At 40.7% G+C, this 16,530-nt stretch overlaps 1 protein-coding gene across 2 annotated transcripts; it reads left to right on the forward strand.

Moving 5' to 3' along the window:
• Positions 1 to 1,150: 1,150 nt before the first annotated feature.
• cacng6b (calcium voltage-gated channel auxiliary subunit gamma 6b) lies at positions 1,151 to 16,307 on the forward strand. 2 transcript variants are annotated; one of them, XM_088084425.1, is made up of 6 exons: positions 1,151 to 1,234; positions 4,137 to 4,333; positions 4,453 to 4,873; positions 9,200 to 9,274; positions 11,727 to 11,864; positions 13,782 to 16,307. In XM_088084425.1, exons 3-6 carry the CDS (start codon positions 4,510 to 4,512, stop codon positions 14,000 to 14,002), a joined length of 798 nt encoding a protein of 265 aa, XP_087940551.1. In that variant the 5' UTR covers positions 1,151 to 1,234; positions 4,137 to 4,333; positions 4,453 to 4,509; the 3' UTR covers positions 14,003 to 16,307. The 2 variants fall into 2 exon arrangements, with proteins under 2 accessions (XP_087940551.1, XP_042346241.2); XM_042490307.2 differs by having other exon boundaries at positions 4,137 to 4,263.
• Positions 16,308 to 16,530: the final 223 nt, after the last annotated feature.

Below are 16,530 nucleotides of genomic sequence, written 5' to 3' on the forward strand. Positions count from 1 at the left end.
TTAAAGAATAGACACACATATGTGCATTAAAACAGATAGCTGTACTCCAGATGAATCAATTTATCACGGCCGTCATAAGCCCAACAAGTTTCTTTTTCTTTGCAAAAGTCCATCTGCAAACTGCACTGTGGCTTTAGCAACAATCTGTCCTAAAAAAAGCAGCATGAACTTGACTGTTTTGGACATTGTAGGTGTTTATTTTCCTGTCACAGCCTACAGCCTGTTTCGTCCCTTTTCTCCCATTCTCTCCTGTTTTGTCGTCCCCAACTCACTCTCAGTTTGCATCACCCCCACTGCCCCCTCCCCTCTCCTCGTTCCCTCCTTCCTGCCCTCCCTGAGTGTGGCTGGCCGCTGGGGTTGGCTTCCCTCTCGTGGTGCCACGTATGTAACCTAAACTGTGCAGGAGCCAAGCAGGGCTGGGCCACAAGCAAAGCTTTCCACAAGACCAGGCTGAGTCTCTGAAATCTATCTGGACCTTGTTCAGTGAGGAATGACATGGGGCTACACACTCTCATTTTCTTCTCTAACCCATTTCACTTCCTCCCAGTGTCATCCACATCTGCATTTACTTCAGACATTAGTGTTCCTTCACCTTTTTATCCCTCATTCATCTAATTTCTTTCCTTTCTTGCTCATTTTCCTCCTCCATGTGTCCCTCTCTGCTGCTCTCTTTATTTCACTTTCACTCTCCGTCCCTGTGTCACATTTTCACTTTCTTCCCAGTATATTGTGTTGCAATAAAATGCTATCCTGGCACCTCTCACATAAACACAGGCTCCTCCTTCACCCTTACTTAATGTCATTAACAGGTGGCTGTCTAAAATAGACACACACACACACACACACACAAACAAGCAAGGCTGACACAGATAGAGACATGTTTTTAATCACACAGGCATGGCTGTCGTCATGTGAGCGGACCACCCTGCAGCACGTCTACCCAGTGATTTAAGATTCAAACATGTGCGTTGAGTGATCAGGGTGCTGCTGAGATTGCCGGAGCAGTCTAAGGCGTAAACAGCAATGCAGACACACACATTTGATCATCAACACTGTTAACCAACCAGGCTGCAGCCCCCTCCCCTGATACACTCACTTTCCATAACCCTTATGTACCTCCCTCTCTCTCTCTCTCTCTCTCGCTCTCTCTCTCTAACTCTCCCATCACCACTCGCCCCCTCTATTAAGTTTCAAGCGTCTCTTCCTCGTGAACTGAACAACACACACCAAACAGGTCAGACTTATATTCTTCTTTTCACTCAAGTGCATTAGCAAGTTGTTGCTTTCTTATGCCCACATGTCACACAGGTGGCTGTGGCTGTCTTTAGTGAAACAGTTTCACGATTTCCTCGTGTAAAATGCACCCTTGTGTACAAGCTTATCAGCTGCTCAGCTGCTACAGAACTTAAAGTCAGTGCACCATACTTCTTGTTGCATCATCAACCTCAAAAACACGCAAACAGCATAATGATTTACTACAAAGTGAGCATTTGTCTGTTATCCCTCCAGTAGAGAAGCCTGGCATGCTCTGACCCTTCCGATCATCCTGTGGTTAATATGGATGTAATGTGATCAAGGTTTGAAACTCTATGATTACTAACTTGGCTGTCAGCAGCTGCAGACTTGATATTCTTTATTACAGTTAATGCTGTAGGAGTATTCAAATACGTGGCTGCTATTCCAAACTTTTGGGTCATTAGAGACAGGCATAGATTTGCTTAGCTCCTAATATTAGAGGATTATCCCTTTACAGTGCTTACTGTGAGTTCAGGTCAGGTGATAAATTGAAATTATTTTTTATTGACATTTAGTGGAATAATATCTTGCTGACATAATCTCATCATGGAATTGTTCTGCTAATTTCTGTTGTCCAAATTAATGTCAAATTGTGATTAAAATTTAATTAAATTAGTCATCAAAACAATCTCATCACAAGGTCTACTTTGTTGCTGTTTTTTGATTTTTCAGTCGCATTACATGATGGTCCTCTAAAAATTGAGTTTACTGTTTTAGATAGAGTTGGCTTTGTCAAGCTCAACAGATGTTATGAGTTATTTAAGTTTTTGTTTTACACGTATAAAAAGTCTGTTGACATGTAACGAATAACAGAGAAACAGATTACCAGAGGTGCGGACTCTAGTCACATGAACTGTAATCAAGTTAGTCTGTAGTTACAATTTTAATTACTTTAGACTGGACTTAAAACAATAAAAAAAGACTTGTAACTTTAACTTTAACAAAAATAACAAATGACTTTAATTGGACTTGAGCCTTTTGACTTGAAAATATGTACCTTCTCCCAAGTCCAATAAAGTATATTATTTAAAATATATGCCACACAAATGTGCCATAAAAATAATGCCATTCGTTTTCTGAAAGTTATCACTTAATTCTCCAGATGATCCACTTTGTTTGAGCCCATCCAACCGCATCCACTTAAGTTGCAGTGAGAACCATAAGGAACTAGTTCTACATTACTGAGTGCCAGTTGGATAAAATGATACCAAAGATAAAACTACATGGCATAAACAAAAACTGAATTCCATGGTGTAAAAAGTGGTGGAAAGTTACAGGTGGAAAATTACAGACATAGATTTAAAAACTTTCAACAAACTTGTTCAACAAATAAATAAATATCTTACAAATTATTAATGATTTGTGTACATTTTAAATATGGATACCCTGTTGTTAAACTGGCATTACATTTGGTGATAAGGGCATTATGACTTGTTTATGACATGAAACTCAAAGGTCAGGACTTGGGACGTGGGTGCAATGACTTGTGACTTCAAAAATAATGACTCAGTCCCACCTCTGCATGTTATTTTGAATATTTTGTGTGGGATTTTGCAGACATTTGCTATATAATGATGCATAATCAATTTCAGATATTATTCTTATGAAATTGTGATAATAACTTTAGGGCAGCAAACTACAATTCTTTTCATTATTATTACATTAAAGATGACATTTTCAAATGTCTTGCTGTGCCTCAAACAGTCCAAAACTCCAAAGATTTGCAGTTTACAATATGAAACTGAGAAAAGCAACACCAATCTTCACATTGAAGAAGAAAAAGAGGAAGTTTTTGATGTATAAATTAATTACACAAATAATCAAGTGTCAAGTAATTGCTGATTTTCTTGTGCTATTAACCAAGTACACATTTCAGATCTAAAAGTTACATCACCACCCCTGCTGACAACACACTAAATTTAAATTCACACATTGCACACTGCTCTTTATATTCATAGACTGCAAAACATTGCACACAAAGAACTTGTAGGCTCATGAGGTGCAACACCTATATAAAACCTCTGGTGCTGTCAGCACAAAACTCTGAATTAAGTGATCCACCAACTGTGTGTGGCCCGCTGGTGCTGCCTTCCTAACTGGCTGGGCCTCTTGCCTCCACTATGTGACCTGTTGGACTGCACAGCAGAGTTAATTACTGCAGCCCCGTCTCTGTCAGAGGGTTCAGGCATGAATTATCACCTCTCATGCACCCTGCTCAGAGCGGCGACACCGTTGTGCCCCGTCACTCACGTTATTTAAACTGCTCCAAAGGTCCCACACTCACAGTTTGGAACAACAGAAACAGCTCCATAAGCCACAGCGCATATGCCACACACTGAATAACACGCACACACCCTCACATGCACGCTGAAAAAGAGTCATGGCTGCAGATTCCGAGTGTTTGTCGGTACACATAATGCAGGATGGGAGGTATTTGTGGCAACCCATTATCCCCTCAGATCAAAGGGGATCTGTGTCTAAGCCACAGATAGTGTACCTGCTCGGGAAAGAGCTCTGTTGTCAACTCCTCTGGGAAAATAGAAGGTGGGTGGCCCAGTCTGGCGCTGTGGTGTTAACTCTCACCTTGAACCATCAGACTTCACTGGCTCGCCCTGCCCAATTTGTTTCTTCATCTGAAGCAAAATCTGCCTTTCAGGGAAACGCCATATGGCTTATCTATTGTTGGCTGAGAGTATGTCATATGGCTTTTGGGGAGGGTATACTGTAGATGCTGATAAAGCTCTTGAAATTAAATATTACGCTGGCGATGAAAGGATTTTGCTCTTGTGAAGCATATGCCGGCTGCTCTTTCATCTTTCTGTTTCATCTGTCTATTTCAGGGGACTGGACGGAAAACAGAAAGTGGCTCTCCTGGTCCTCACCTCCATCTCCTCCCATTTTGTCATTTCCTTACTTCATCCATCCCCCACTTCACTGTAGCTCCATTCATATCTCTTTTTGTCTGATGTAATTGTTTTGCACACTTGATCCTTTGTTCATTCTTACTGCTTTTGCTCAATTTACCCATCCATCACAGGCTAGTTTAAAGCTATTTCCTTTTTTAAAAACGTCTAAACCTGCACCTTCTTTATACTTAGCCTCTCCCCATTTTCTTATACCATCCCTCCATCTATCATTTTCTCTTCTAATCTTTAGCCCAAGTGCCCTATTCTCTCCCCTGGTCTTCCTCAGGCCTGGCCAGTTAGGATCAACATGTGGTCCAACTTTTTTGTACAGCAAGATGAGGACGGTCGTATCGGGGTGGCTGGGGCCGGACAAGCTGGGGGTTTGGGTGGAATGAAAGGTGGAAGGGGACCGAGGAGGATCCACAAGATGAGTGACAGCCAGGAGGGAAAGATCAAACTGGCCTTCTTTGTGGCTATCATTGGCGTGACCCTGACGGTGTTGGGCATGGGGACAGAGTTTTGGGTGGAGCTGGCACAACCAAAGAATTTCAGCAGCAACCAAACCTGCCAGATGGCCCATTACGGCCTGTGGAAGGGCTGCATCCGCACCCTATGGGTGGCTGACATCGACCCAGAGAGGACGAGCTGCGGCCCCGCTGAACTACCTGGAGGTGAGACCCCTAGCTGGAGTGTGTCTGTGTGAGTTTGTGTTTCTCTGTCTGTGCTGTCTAGTAGGTGAGCAGGTGAGCTTTCTGGAGGGTATGTGTCTGTTTTGTTTCTCCGACTGTCTGCTTGTGTCTGCTTCTCTGCAAACTGAATTGCCCGGCCATGCAAGTCTACCTCGAGGCAGCCTTGCTACAGTATGCGCCTCAGTATTAAAGTGAAAGTGAATTAAAGGGATACTTTGCTGATTTTCAACCAGTTTTGTAACATAACAATGTGGGTAGTATGTGTTAATGAACTGTGATACCCTTCCCTCCATCTAACCAGTGCCCAGATCTCCCTGCTCATCTCTCAGCTCAAAAACACATCATCCAGCGCATTTTCCCTGGCTCGACAGCCTCTTCTCATTCCCAATTGGTCAAATACTGCACTCGGACAGTGGTTTTGGCGTCAGACACTCACACAAAACGGCACCTTTCACGACACTATGATACACGGACAGCAATGGTTTGAAAGGCCACATAATACCAACGTAATATAAAGAGCTGAGAAGTCCGATCAAGGGGACATAGGAGGGGCAGTGAATTGGTCCAACAAACCTCAGACTTTCACCTGGGAGCCCTCTGTTCACTTGACCCAACTACGTGCTTTGTTGCACAAAAATACAAAGTATTTTACAGATGTAAGTTTATTTTGAAAAAGATTATTTCTATTTTGTGGCCTCTTGGCATTGAGAGAGCTGCCCCTCATTCTCCCTCACAAACTCAGACCAAACTCTGATCAAACTGTAAAACTAGGCAGTGCTGATCAAATACATATCAAGATTCTGTTACTGTATTGCCTATTTGCCTACTGCCAAAAATAGCTTGAGAAACAAATTTTAGTGCACTGTTTAGATGTAATATGAGAGTTTATGAACAGGAAGTGGGTGCCATACTGTTTGCTGTATAGTAAAATTGGAGGTTGAAAATAATAGCTAAGCTGTGATAATCAAATAGGAATCAAGATTCTGCTGCATTGTCTATTTCTTGCCTAAAATTTTTTAGAAACAAATTTTGGAAGGTTTGCAAGTTTTCGACATAATTGAGGAAAAATGTTTAAAATTTATCACCACGATTTTTCTTTGTCATCACCACTGATGTGAAACCAGAGAGAGCAAGCATTACTAATACGATGTATGCCCTCTGGGAATATGCTTACATCTGTAGGTCTTTTATCCAAGCCCATAAGGGACTGAGGATTGCTATGCCAACACTTCATTTTAATGAAAATAAATGTCATCCCACTAACAACCTCCAGATTTCTGAGCGACATATTTATGTTTTTTGATAAACATTTAACATAATTTCTCACAGTGTGTATATATACACACAGTGTGTGCATCCACTGTAACCTTTTAAAGGAATGGAGAGAGGATAGCTGTGTATGTGAAGCTGCCTGCATACATATGTATCTAGGTCATCCTACAGATAATGTGCAAATTGAATCATTAAAGAAATATGATGCTCAGAAACAGACCACAGTAAAGCTGCCTTCAGTTCTGATGCTATTGTAACAGCGCAAAGCAGGTATGTGTAGCGTTACACAATATAATCTTTGTGATTCACAACACTGTCAGTGTAATGAAGCATCGATTTCAGGTTTTTCACTTGACTGGGTGCCTAACCATCTCCTGTAGTACACATAGTACAGACAGGTAATGAGGGGCAGACCACGATTTTGTTGTGCTGACGAACATCCATGTTTGGAGTTGTGACAGCTCCGCTCTAAAAACGCTTTATTCAACTTGACCACAGTTAGGTTCTCAAGAGTGTGTCGATTATCCGCACAATGACCTACTTCTGTCTGAAAAGCGAGTCAGGAGATGGAGAGAGGCAGGTATAGGGACAATAGAGATGGGCAAGACGGGCTTGGGGAGGTGCTGCTCCTAGAATCACTGCCTATCTCAGGGAATCTGCTGAGACACAGCAGAGCTGTGAGGAAACCAAAAGAAATCTCTAATCCAGGAGAGATGCACATGGGTCACCAGCCTTTTCTGATTGCAAAATTGTCAAATACCAATACTTTTGCAGTGATTTCGACAGATTTCAGAGCCTGTTGCTGTGCACTATAAACCTGACAAGTTGATGTTACGTAAAATAATCCTGGAAATTGATTGCGTAGAAACATAAAAGCATATATATCTATAAATCTTAATTAATATTAACTTTGTGTCTTATTGTTAAGTTTACTCAAAATTTAGCGATATTTACTTAATTTTGTGAAGTTGTTGCAACTTCAAAATGACAAGTCAAATTACCTTGTTCTTTCTAAGTGACTTAACTTTATCATCACAAAGAGGATTTAGCCAATGATGAAGTTAAGAGATCTTTAAATTCTGTTATTTTAACATTTTTAAGAATACAAATATGATTGACTAGTTTGCAACCAGCAAACCTGCAACACCTTCACAAAATTAAGTAAATATAGCTAAATTATAAGTTAACTTATAAATTGGATATAAAGTAAATATGAATTAAGAATAACAGTTATATTTACTCACGTTTTTCAAGGCAATCAGTTTCCTAGATTTAAAAGTAAAGTGAAATCAACCTAATTACATTTTACAGTGTGTTATGATATATGGCCGGACAGCATCTGTCATGTCTGCATGACATGCCGCTGGATGGCATCGGAACATTAAGGTCCCTATAGGGCAGGTGGGAGGGGTGGTGGATGGGTCCAACAAACCCTGGACTTTCACCTGTGATGTTTTTTTTCTACACCTAATGTGCCGTTTTTGCCTAAACCTAACATTTCGTGCCTTTGTTGCCTAATCCTAATCATGTGCTTTTGTTGACATATCAGTGTCGGTAGCGGCATTCCAAAATGTCAACAGCAGACGCAGAAGGATATCTAGAGCATAATATGTAGACGTGAAAGTCCACTGACAAAGCAGCAGTATGTGATGACTATGGGCTCCATCTGGTCATGTATATACATAAATACTGTCAACACCATGAGTGATGCTGTTGTTTTTCTATCCAACCGTCACAGGCTAATCCATCTCCCCTGTCAAAAAGTCCTCCATCTCTGGCTGCTTCTATCTAGCGGTTATTTATCCATGCCTCCGAGATGGTCTGTTGGTGTGTGAGAACAGCCAGTATGCTTCTGACAATCTTTCTCACACGTCCTAACACTGTTGGCCCACGCCGCCTGTCGCAGATGGCCGTGGGCTCGTCATGTTTGGAGGAAAACAACTGTTTTTGCCATCTCTGCTTCTCTGTTTCACATCGCTGTTTACATGCCTTTGGCTCCCGTCCCGAGCAAAGTGCGGCCCCGCTGATGCCGCGCCTGTCATCTCAAGACCAGCTATCCATCTTCGCAGCCTGCTGGAGAGGGACATGACAGCTCAATAATTATAGCCTCAGCAGGGGTAGCGAAAGCAGAAGCAGTTGACTGCGATAGTGTAATGTGTTAAAAAATCAGTAAGCTGATAAATGGCATGTCTGCTACAGTAGAAAAAAAACTGTTTGTGCCCAAACATATTTTTGTGCAAAGAAATCTGCAAGCATGTGGTCATCTTGGACCACATGATATTCAGTGGGTGAAAGTCATCACTATGCGCTTGTGAAGTCAAGTGGAATCTGACTACTTCACAGTTTTTGTCTAAATATAGAGAGGGGGGAAACGAGGAAGAGGGACAGACAGGGACTGAGGGAGAGTGTATGTCTAATGCAGTATTAACCAACCCCTCTGTGCTTCCTCCCCCTCTTGACATCTCCTGCTCCCCACACCTCCTTCTCCATCTGTGGCTCCCCTCTCTCTTCCCCTTCATTCACCACCCCTTCCATCTGCCCCCAACTCGTTCCTCCTTTTCTCCGCCATCTCATCCTCTTAGCCTCTATCCATATTTCCTGCATCCCGCTTCATCACTTGCTCAAATATTATATCCCCTTCCCCTCGCTCCTTCTTCTTCTTCTTCTGCAGCCACGCCTCTCCATTTCTATCCTACATCTACCCCTTCTCTCAGTCTACCTCTCTTTCTCCCCTCTGCCATCCACCCTCAGTGTTCTGCTGTCTCTCACCCTCTCTGGCGGCACCATATGTGCAGTGCTGGGCAGTGCGTGCATGTGTGTGTGTGTGTATTCTAGCTAATGCTCGACACTTGGATATAAATAGGAATGATGCCTGGAAGGACAGAGTGCATGGATGCATAGGAGGCACATAACAGAAGACCAGCAGCCATCCATAGGAGTGTGTGTGTGTGTGTGTGTGTGTGTGTGTGTGTGTGTGTGTGTGTGTGTGTGTGCAGTTGTTGTCATTGTATAATCTTTTTTGTTCTTTACCCACAGAATCCAACTGCACCTACTTCAAATTCTTCACCTCTGGGGAGAACGCAGTCATATTCAAGAAAACAACTAACAAGAGTGAGACATCACACTTTCCTCCCTGCAATTTTCTTACACGTGCCCGTGCACACTAACAGTTACATCACAGTGCAGCTACTATCAATAAAGACGTTCTTTGGGGTGCTCAGAGGACCATGTTGGTGGTTTTTGCATGTTTCAGCCCATTAACTTCTGCTGCCACCCATTTTCCAAAGCAAACCATAAACTATTAGACTGATTAATGTGTTTACTTTACTGTCCAGGCAGCCATTGGTTTCAGTGCAGTTTGAAAATCAACTGGCCAAGAATTCAGTGAGCATTAAGTCAACTTCAGCTTTCAAACTTCAAAAGTTTTGAGCAGGAAATGTTTTGATACAATTACGAGTTGCTCAGACATTTATTATATCATCCATGAGAACAAATGAGAAGGTGCACTGTGTGCTTATTAAATCCAGAGATTTACTAAGTAAACACTGATGTTATCATGTGAATATTTTGGATGCAGTTTTAAGCCACACTAGCAGTTATGTTGGTCTGTTGGTCGGTCCACAACTTTGATCCAGACTTGAAAAATCTAAACAACTACTGACTGGACTGCCTTGACAGTTTCTACAGATATTTATGCATCTGATATGATATGTCCTGATGAATTTGGTTATCAATTGCCGTTTCCTATAGCACCACCATGAGGTTGACACATGTTTTTGAGTGAAATATTTTTAACTATTGAAAACTAATTTGCAGATTTTAGGACAGTGAAGGAATGACCTGCCCTAGTCTCTCTTTGAGTGGCAAGTACTCTGTCCGTTTGATGGTTAGATTATGGGTTTAGGTTAGGTTTAGGCAAAAGGAGCGGGAATGGTTAAGTTTAGGATAAGAATGTCAGGGGAAGTCAATCAGAGGCAGAGTTAGTCATTGTAAGGCTGGCCATTTGTTCACTATTCTCCAAAACGAACTTTGGCTATTAGAAGGATTGCCATGAAATTTGGCACAGATATTCATGTTCTCTTAAGGAAGACTAGCAATCACTTTATAGTGATGCCTTAATATTTCAGATAGGGCCATCATCAGTTACCAGAAATCCGAATTTGGTGTATAACTAAATACCTTCAAATTAAAAGAAAGCTTTACCTGCAAAATGAACATTTGTTGATAAACTACTCAGTGGCACCTTGAATTCAGGAAGAAAACATATTTCTCACTTGCCTCCACAGTGAACAAAGAATGTAAAAAAAAAAGGCAAACACTATGCATTAACTGAAGTCCATAATCAACAACAGTAAAACTATTTCAAAACACCCAGTAACAAATTCTCGCGCAGTATAATCTAAGTTTCATTTGTCCAGTCGTATGCTCAGTGCTTACAAAACACATGCATTTAAGCTAAAACGTTATGATCTAAAACACTTACACTTGGGCATGCTCAGGGCGTGCTACTCTACCATGCATGAGACTGACCTGACGTATTTTAAATCATGATGTTTTAGCAATAATTGAATTTGTTTGGGAAGTACTGAGCATACAACTGGATAAATTGACATTGACAATGACATCAATTCATGACGAACGTAAGCGATTTTTAGATTCTCCATGCAGGCATGCAACAAAAACAAAGTATTCTTCGCAAATTCAAGGTAAACTAGGGTGAGTTACTGATATACAAATGGTCATTTTGCGGGTAGAATATTCTTGTAATGACACTCCCATCTGCATTTTGCATTAAGTGCGAATTAGCTAATGTTATCATGCTGACATACCAACCTAACATGGCGTACATGGTTAACATTATACCTGCTGAACATCTTTTGTCATGGTGAGCATGTGTGTCTGTGTGCCTAAATACAGCCTCACTGAGCCGCCCATATGATGTTAGACTACTCAGTCTTGTTTGCCCGAAAGTTGTGACTGTTTGGCAGCCAGCTTGTAGACGCCAGGCACCAACAACAAAGACTCTTCCAAACACTCTGTGGTGCAAACTACAATAACAAAATGTGTTCACTCTGATGACTGATTCATGTCAAGCAAGATATGAGTCTATGCAGGTTAATTTAAAAATCTTATGGGCACATACAGGTTTTTGTTGTCATCTTTCTCACCTCCCTCTTGGCTTCTTTTTCCTCCAAACAATGAAACGCATTCCCTAAAGCTTGCATCTGCTGTGTTTCAATTAATAAAATAATAATATCTGTGTGGTCGAGTGTCAGAAAACAGAAAATTGGCAACGGCAGTCGTGAAATCATCAGCTTTTTTGGGTTGCACCTGTTCAGGTTTGCAATGCCAATAAAATCTGTTTTAAACAGAGCCAGAATGGGAAAGTGGCACAATTCAAACCAAAAAGCCCAGTAGAGTCAAACTTTGTGAGGTTGTGCCATCTTTGCTGAATATTTCTCCCTGCATAAAACGGCATATTTCAACTTTAACTACACTTGCAAATGTTGTTGTAAACTCTAATCCCTTTCCTCTTCTAATTTCGTTTATCTCTTCCTCACAGAGTTGAATCTAGCAGCAGCTATCTTGGCCCTCTTGAGTCTGACCATGATGGTAATGGGCTCCATCTGCATTGCCATGTCTCTCAGCAAAGGAGTGGCCTTCTTTCTTAAACCAGCCTCCTTTTGTTTCATCCTATCAGGTGGGACCTTACTATGTTATTATAGTCAATTATGGCAATATCCCTAGGTGACTGATATTTGGAAAGATGGTGAATGGTAAATGGACTGTACTTGTATAGCGCTTTTCTAGTCTTATTGATCAGTCAAAGCGCTTTCACACTACATTGTCACATTCATCCATTCACACACACATTCACACATTGGTGGCCCAGGCTACCCTACAAGGTGCAACCTGCTACTCAGTAATTTTTCACATGCACTCACACTCCGATGACGTGGCATCGGGAGAAATTTGGGGTTCAGTATCTTGCCTAAGGATACTTCAACATGTTGCTCGGAGAAGCTGGGAATCGAACCGCTGACCTTCCAATTAGAGGACAACCCGCTCTCCCTCTAATCATTACTTGGTCTTTATGATCTGTTGTTTGTTGACATTATGAAGTTGGATTGGGTATAGTTAACAAAAATACAATATCTCTAAAGTGATAGCGATGCCAAGACAATACTTCTTTCCATATCCATAATGTGAATGGAAGGTGAGTAGTAGCCATACTTTCGAATGTTTTGATGGCATCTCAGCATGCTGAACTGCCATCTCCATCAAAAACACTGCACTAGACTTCTCAACACCACACTGTTTGACCACACGCACAGTGACAGGGCTACCTACTAGCATCAGACGGTTACTGTTACCTAAAGGCCCAGGCACATCAACTCGGTATCAAAGAAATAGCAACAAGTAAAGAATACTTCTGCACCACGATTGCCAAAAGGTTGCACATGAACACACCGCAAGGACTACAACTGACGGCCAACCAACAGGTACATTCTGCACCTGCGTGATGTATCATAGAAGGTAAAAGTGCAGAGAGCTAGTAGACTCAGCTAGTTAGCAAGAGCTCCAAGATAGCAGATTAGCTCAAAGAGTCGACAGACGATGAAATGGAGATTTTCATTATTACTTTGTTCTGCAGAACTTAACATTGACCTTTCATGCCAGGTCTCCACGGCACTTTAATTCTCTTCGCATACATGAGCAGTAGAACGTAGAATATAACCTGCACATTACTGTTGAGTCTTCTCGTGCGGATGTCAGTCAGAGTGGTGTGGCGACATCGTGTGCTCAACTCTTAACTTTAATATGTCACAACATAAAAAAAGATGCACCACCTTGAGTCACTATTTGGCATTGCAGTATTACCACAAATCTGGCTACTACAGTGAGAGGAAATACCCCTCCGTACCAGCAGAAAGCGGTCTGCAACAAAAATTTCCATTTGTCGGGAGGAGAATGGCTCTGGAGACGACAGCAACTTAAAGTTTGCTGAGTGAGCAGGGAGTTTAGATGGTCCGAGATCAGACCCCTGGTACAAAAAGGATTGAATGCTGTTTGAATGTTTGATTGGGATACTGTCCTGCTGGCCACCAATTTATATTAACATTCCATACAGATTACATATCTATTTATATTTACAGTTCATTAATACTGGGTTTAATTTAGGTCGTCATGCTGGGTGACCAAAATTCAATGTCAGGACAACTTCTAATGCCAATGTCAATTTGATGTAGAATATTGATGAAAAATGACATTGAGATTTTGATGGCTCTACATGGTATTATCATCTTGTCGTAATTACAAAATGTAGTCATAACGTAAGGAGACTAAAACCCAATGTCTACAAAATGCCAAAATGTTAACATCCGCACAACAAGAAACCCTAATGTTGATAGACATTTAAAATATTCTCAAACTGATTTTTATTTCAACCAAAATGTAACATCTGTGTAACGTAAGAGTACAACATCTTTCTGACCTCGTGTTGACATCTGGTGCTAGCTAGGTGGGTTATTTATGAGTAGTGATACCCGCTCCATTATCTTCTAATGTGATTTTTATTCTAATGTCTCTCAGGCCACCAATTCTTCTTTGTGTGCAGGTGTACTGGTCCTTCTCTCTATCCTGATATTCCACCAGTCTGTGCTCGCCTTGCTGTCCAGTGATCACTCCATACCTTTACACCATGAGCTGTCCTGGTCCGTGGCCTGCGTCGGCTCAGCTGGAGCTATTCTCATTTTCGGAGGTTTCCTCTTCATCATCCTCTCCCTTCCTTTCAGCCCCTGGCAAAAATGCTTGCCACACAAGAACAGCGCCACCTAGCACACAAATGATAATAAAATGTGCATTAAGTATTCTTGATGTCTTGTTTGAGAGCAAGAAGAAATGTCCATTACCTAACGGGTGTCGCTTATTCTTGGCATTTAATTTGCCACAGAAGTCATACAAGGTCTTAAGCAAATGTATGAATGGAAGTTAAAGTTAAGACTAAACATTAGTGAGGCCTCCAGAATTTGCAAATATTTGTTTCTGTGTTTTTGGTAGAAACTAGATGAAAGGAGCAACAGGGTCACTGCGGACTGTTTTTTTTGGGGGGGGGGTATTTAACAAGTGTCACAAATAGGCTTATTAGCCTGTAGCTGTACATCCACACATAAACATTTTTGCTAGCATAAGGAGAGTTGCTAAATAAAACTTTTTAACGCTCAGCCTCAGACCTTTATAGTCTAATACATGATACAAAAACATGAAGCCATATCAACATATCCATTGAATTAAATGACAAAATGCATCAATTTGTCAATTACTTCTACAATAATACTTGATCTGACATCTATCTGTTGCTCAAAAGTGATACGAATCACAGCTTAAGGATTTTTCTGATTCATGGTAAGATGGCGCTGTGGTTAAAGTTTGGTTAGATAAAAGCAAAAACACAACTTGGGTTGGGAGAGACAAAGCTTGTGGTTTGGATCAGAATTACTACTTTGTTAGAGTCGGGGAGCTTCATCATCATGTTTACAATAATAAACATATGGTTAAGGCATATTGGAATGAGAAGGTGGAGCTAACCCTTATACTAGCTGCTTTTTTCGTTGCCACAATGCTTTTGTAGCTATTGTTGACTGTGATAATGCCAATGCAATTTTTTTTCAGGAAAAAAAGTTTTAAAATCTTATGACAAAAAATTACCAGATATTTAAATTTCTGACCCCTTAAAGGGTCTTTTGGTAGCCTTCAAGCAAATGCTGAACAAGACTTTTTTAGGCGACCAAAGTGTTGCAATTATCTTTCATGAACTGAAACCTCAATGAAATAGCGACAACATCCTCAACATGTTAGCAACTGTCAATGGATGGCACCCACTCAAAGCAGCCATGCCTTTAACTATGCACATCTTAAGGCCTTAATAACATTTTACAAAATTAGATAATGCAGTTGTCATGAACAGGGGAATTAGCAATAGAAACCTTAACTGTTTTTTGTACCAAACTTTAAACATGTTTATTTCTGCTGTAAAGTTAACCATTAAAACATAAGTTTCTATGGGGACAGACTCATTTTGGAGCTGGCCTCAAGTGGCCACTAGAGGAATTGCAGTTTTTAGCACTTCCACTTAAGTTAAGATTAGGGTTTGATTGTTGTCATTTTCTTTTAAAAAGAAGGAAACAGACAGCTGTCTCCCATGCCCAATATTTTGTTGACCTAACCAGCCTGACCTCCTCCATTCACGGACTTTATTGCTATACAATAAAAACAACTGACTTCCCCTTGTCATAATTGCTCGAGGGCACTGTCAGTTGAAGCATATGTCATTTTTAGGCTTTGATGTTGATTTCTTCGGAGAACAGTTTCAAAGTTAGCGATAATACAAACTTTTGAGATGATAAACCATACCGAGTCAGACGTACTTAGTAACAGTATCATAATTATGACTTACCATAAGTATTTTTTAAATTCTTTAACATGCTTAACTTTTCATGTATTTTATAGGAAGAAATGGGCTTCTGTAGTTAAGAATTTTAAAGCACATCAAAATGCATCATTATCAAGGTAACAGCAAATACAATATTTTTGATAATACTAACAGTCAGTCTGGAGGAGGACCTGATTACTTTCACAGAAGTTTATGTCATATCTGCTTCATGTTGCCTTATAAACAGTCGGTGAGTATCCCTAAGTTTCTAGCAATACGTTCTATGAAGTTCGAAGTATGAAGAGGCTTTATGTCATTATTTATTACTTATGTTTGTTTTACAACTATTGGGAGAATGCTGCTTCAGTTTGAATGTATGGTGAATAAACTGTGAGAAGTGATTTAAATATCATTTTGTATATCAGAGAATTGTATGGACTCAATTTATAAGCTCAACTTTGTACATAAACAGAATGAATGTGTTTATAATGTATGAATGTAACTGTTTGTAGTGTTGTGTCCAGTCACTTTAATTACAATATGTAAGCAGTAGATACATTTTTTTTGTCCCAGGATGCTCATCTTGTTTCTCTATCAGGAAATGCCATTTTACAAAAATATATGCTCATTTCTACTCAATGTGTGTACAGTATGTGGCACCAGTTTTGCTTTTCATTAAAGGGATTTGACATAACATAATTGCCTCCCTTTTGTCTGCTGACATGACACCCTGCCTGCTCTCAAACTTGACATTCACCCATTTTCACCCCATCACAGTGTGACTCCTAACCTCCCTGCCAAAGGCCCCCCTCCCCCAAACCGCTATTCTATAATTAGGCCAGAGCTCATCGCAATGCATTTCACTGCAGAGGTTGGGTAACCTTATCCATGAATTTCAACTATGTATAGCCCCTCCCCCAAACCCCAAGCCTAT

The sequence above is a fragment of the Plectropomus leopardus genome, chromosome 11, assembly GCF_026936395.1.
Source record: "Plectropomus leopardus strain MGB_pleo_1.0 chromosome 11, ASM2693639v1, whole genome shotgun sequence".
NCBI classification, from domain to species: domain Eukaryota; kingdom Metazoa; phylum Chordata; class Actinopteri; order Perciformes; family Serranidae; genus Plectropomus; species Plectropomus leopardus.